Genomic DNA, 2,647 nt, shown 5'->3' with positions numbered 1-2,647 from the left:
CTAAAAAAAAAAAAAAAAAAAAAAAATTAGAACTATAGATTCTTGTCTTTTTAGAGCTGGGAATAATCTTTCAGGTCATACAGACCAGTTTTTTTATTTTATAAAAGATGAAAAAGCCTCCCCCAAAAAGCATTTTGTGACTGTCTTCTCTCTTTCAGACGTTCATCCTTTTTTTTTTTTTTTTTTTTGAGATAGAATGTTGATCTCGGCTCACTGCAAGCTCCACCTCCCGGGTTCACACCATTCTCCTGCCTCAACCTCCTGAGTAGCTGGGACTACAGGCCTGGCTAATTTTTTCTATTTTTTACTAGAGACGGGGTTTCACCATGTTAGCCAGGATGGTCTCGATCTCCTGAACTAATGATTCGCCCGCCTCGGCCTCCCAAAGTGCTGGGATTACAGGCATGAGCCACTGCGCCCGGCCTCAGATATTCACTCTAAGTAGCTTTCAAGTGAAACATGTTTCTCAAGTCATGGGTTTTTCTCAAAATTGTATTCTTTTAGCTCCAGTCACTGAAAGGGCTAAATTGATTTCCTTGCCAACTAGTAAAAACTGGACCTTCGGACCCCAGGACATCGATGAACTGATCTTTATGCTAAGCGACAGCCCTGGAGTCATGTGCCGGCTGTCCCGAGTCAAGCAGATGTTTGCCTCCAGAGCCTGTCGGAAGTCGGTAAGGAAAGAAAGCCCGGCTGTCAGCAGCTGCTCAAGCTTGCGGTCTGAGGAAGGTCTCAGCCCAGCTCATGTTGGTCAAGGCTGTTAAACGCCTTTGTGATGGCCAGGGGTCATTTTACACAGAGCTACGTGGAACAGCATAGCTGAGCATCTATGTAGTCTGTGTTCTCTGGGACCTTGAACTCATAATTATTGCTCTTTTGTTACCTCTGTTAAACAGTATCCCTAGCCAGGTACAGTGGCTCAAGCCTCTAATCCCAGCACTTTGGGAGGCTGAGGCAGGAGGATCACAAGTTCAGGAGATCGAGACCATCCTGGCTAACACGGTGAAACGCCATCTCTACCAAAAAGTACAAAAAAATTAGCCGGGCGTGGTGGCGGGCACCTGTAGTCCCAGCTACTCGGGAGGCTGAGGCAGGAGAATGGCGTAAACCCAGGAGGCGGAGCTTGCAGTGAGCCGAGTTCACACCACTGCACTCCAGCCTGGGCAGCAGAGTGAGACTCCGTCTCAAAGAAAAAAACAAAACAAAACAGTATTTTCTTTTTTTTTTTTTTGGACGGGCTCTCCCTCTGTCTCCCAGGCTGGAGTGCAGTGGTGCAATCACAGCTCACTGTAGCCTTGACCTCCCAGGCTGAAGTGATCCTCCTGCCTCTGTCTTCCGAGTAGTTGTGACTACAGGCACGTACCACCATGCCCAGCTAATGTTTAAATTGTCTGTAGAAACATGGTCTCCTTTTGCCCCTTGCCTCAGCCTCCCAAAGTGCTGGAATTACAGGCATGAGCCACCGTGCCCGGCCAGTATTCTATCTGAGCTTTCGTTGACTCCAGCGCAGTTAGTGGTTGAGGCACCTTGTTCGTCTATGGACCTTATGGGTCCTAACAACACTGGTAGATAGAGGTTTGCTGCTGTCAGGACTTGGCGACATTAGACAAGGTTCTGCAGAGTCATCGAGGCAGCAGGTGCTTCACGGGGTGCTGTGGTTGTCATTGCATGTGGCACCACTGCCGCTGCTCTGGTTGGTGGTGGAAGGTGGTAGCAGGGGCTACGCCTGCAGTGGGGATTAGCCTGATGTCCAAGAAAAGTGACTCTATCAGCTGGCCATTGGGAAAGGCCAGGATGCCATTCGTTTATTGTTTCAGCAGATGCTCCTTGAGCCCCTGCTGTGGGGCCTGCCCTGCTCCAGGTGCTGGGGCCACAGGGGTAACAAGGCGGCTGCAGCCCCTGCCCCGGTGGAGCGGACAGTGGGGAGAAACAGACATCACCACAAATAAACGACACGCTTTAGATGCCAGTGAGCACAGCCAAGAGATTCAAACAGCGCTTTTGTTTGTTTTTGAGACAGAGTCTTGCTCTGCTACCAGGCTGGAGTACGGTGGTGTGATCTTAGCTCACTGCAACCTCTGCCTCCCAGGTTCAAGCGATTCGCCTGCCTCAGCCTCCCAAGTAGCTGGGACTTCAGGCATGTGCCACCACTGGCTAATTTTTATATTTTTAACAGAGACTGGGTTTCACCATGTTGGTCAGGCTGGTCTCGATCTCCTGACCTCATGATCCGCCCACCTAGGCCTCCCAAAGTGCTGGGATTACAGGTGTGAGCCACCATGCCTGGCCTAAAACAGCGTTTTGGGACAGGAAATGACTACAGAAAAACATGGTGACCAGGTGAGATGGTGGTCAGGGAATGGCATCTGGGCAGGTGGCATCTCAGCTGCCATGTAAAAGGTGGGGAAATTAAAAGATTAGCCAGGCATGGTGGTGGGTGCCTGCAGTCTGCAGCTACTCAGGAGGCTGAGGTGGGAGGATCACTTGAGCTCGGGAGGTCAAGGTTGCAACGAGCCAAGATCACACAACTGTACTCCAGCCTGGGTGACAGAGTAAGACCTTGTCTCAAAAAAAAAGTAGGCTGGAGCCCTCTTGAGTGAGAACTTTCCAAGTGGAGGAAGTAGCAAGACTGAAGCCAGAGGCCGAT

General features: G+C 50.2%; 1 protein-coding gene across 1 annotated transcript in view; it reads left to right on the top strand.

Annotated features, from left to right (window-relative positions):
* LOC113222517 (mismatch repair endonuclease PMS2-like) overlaps positions 1-1,015 on the top strand; it is a 6,136-nt gene extending 5,121 nt beyond the window's left edge. Inside the window, exon 3 of the mRNA XM_026452178.2 lies at positions 505-1,015. Within this exon, the coding sequence (XP_026307963.1) occupies positions 505-764 (260 nt within the window). The 3' untranslated portion in view covers positions 765-1,015. The remainder of the gene's footprint in view (positions 1-504) is intronic.
* The last annotated feature ends 1,632 nt before the right edge of the window (positions 1,016-2,647 follow it).

The sequence above is a fragment of the Piliocolobus tephrosceles genome, unplaced genomic scaffold, assembly GCF_002776525.5.
Source record: "Piliocolobus tephrosceles isolate RC106 unplaced genomic scaffold, ASM277652v3 unscaffolded_31617, whole genome shotgun sequence".
Taxonomy (NCBI): domain Eukaryota; kingdom Metazoa; phylum Chordata; class Mammalia; order Primates; family Cercopithecidae; genus Piliocolobus; species Piliocolobus tephrosceles.
This window is presented reverse-complemented; position numbering and strand designations above follow the sequence as displayed.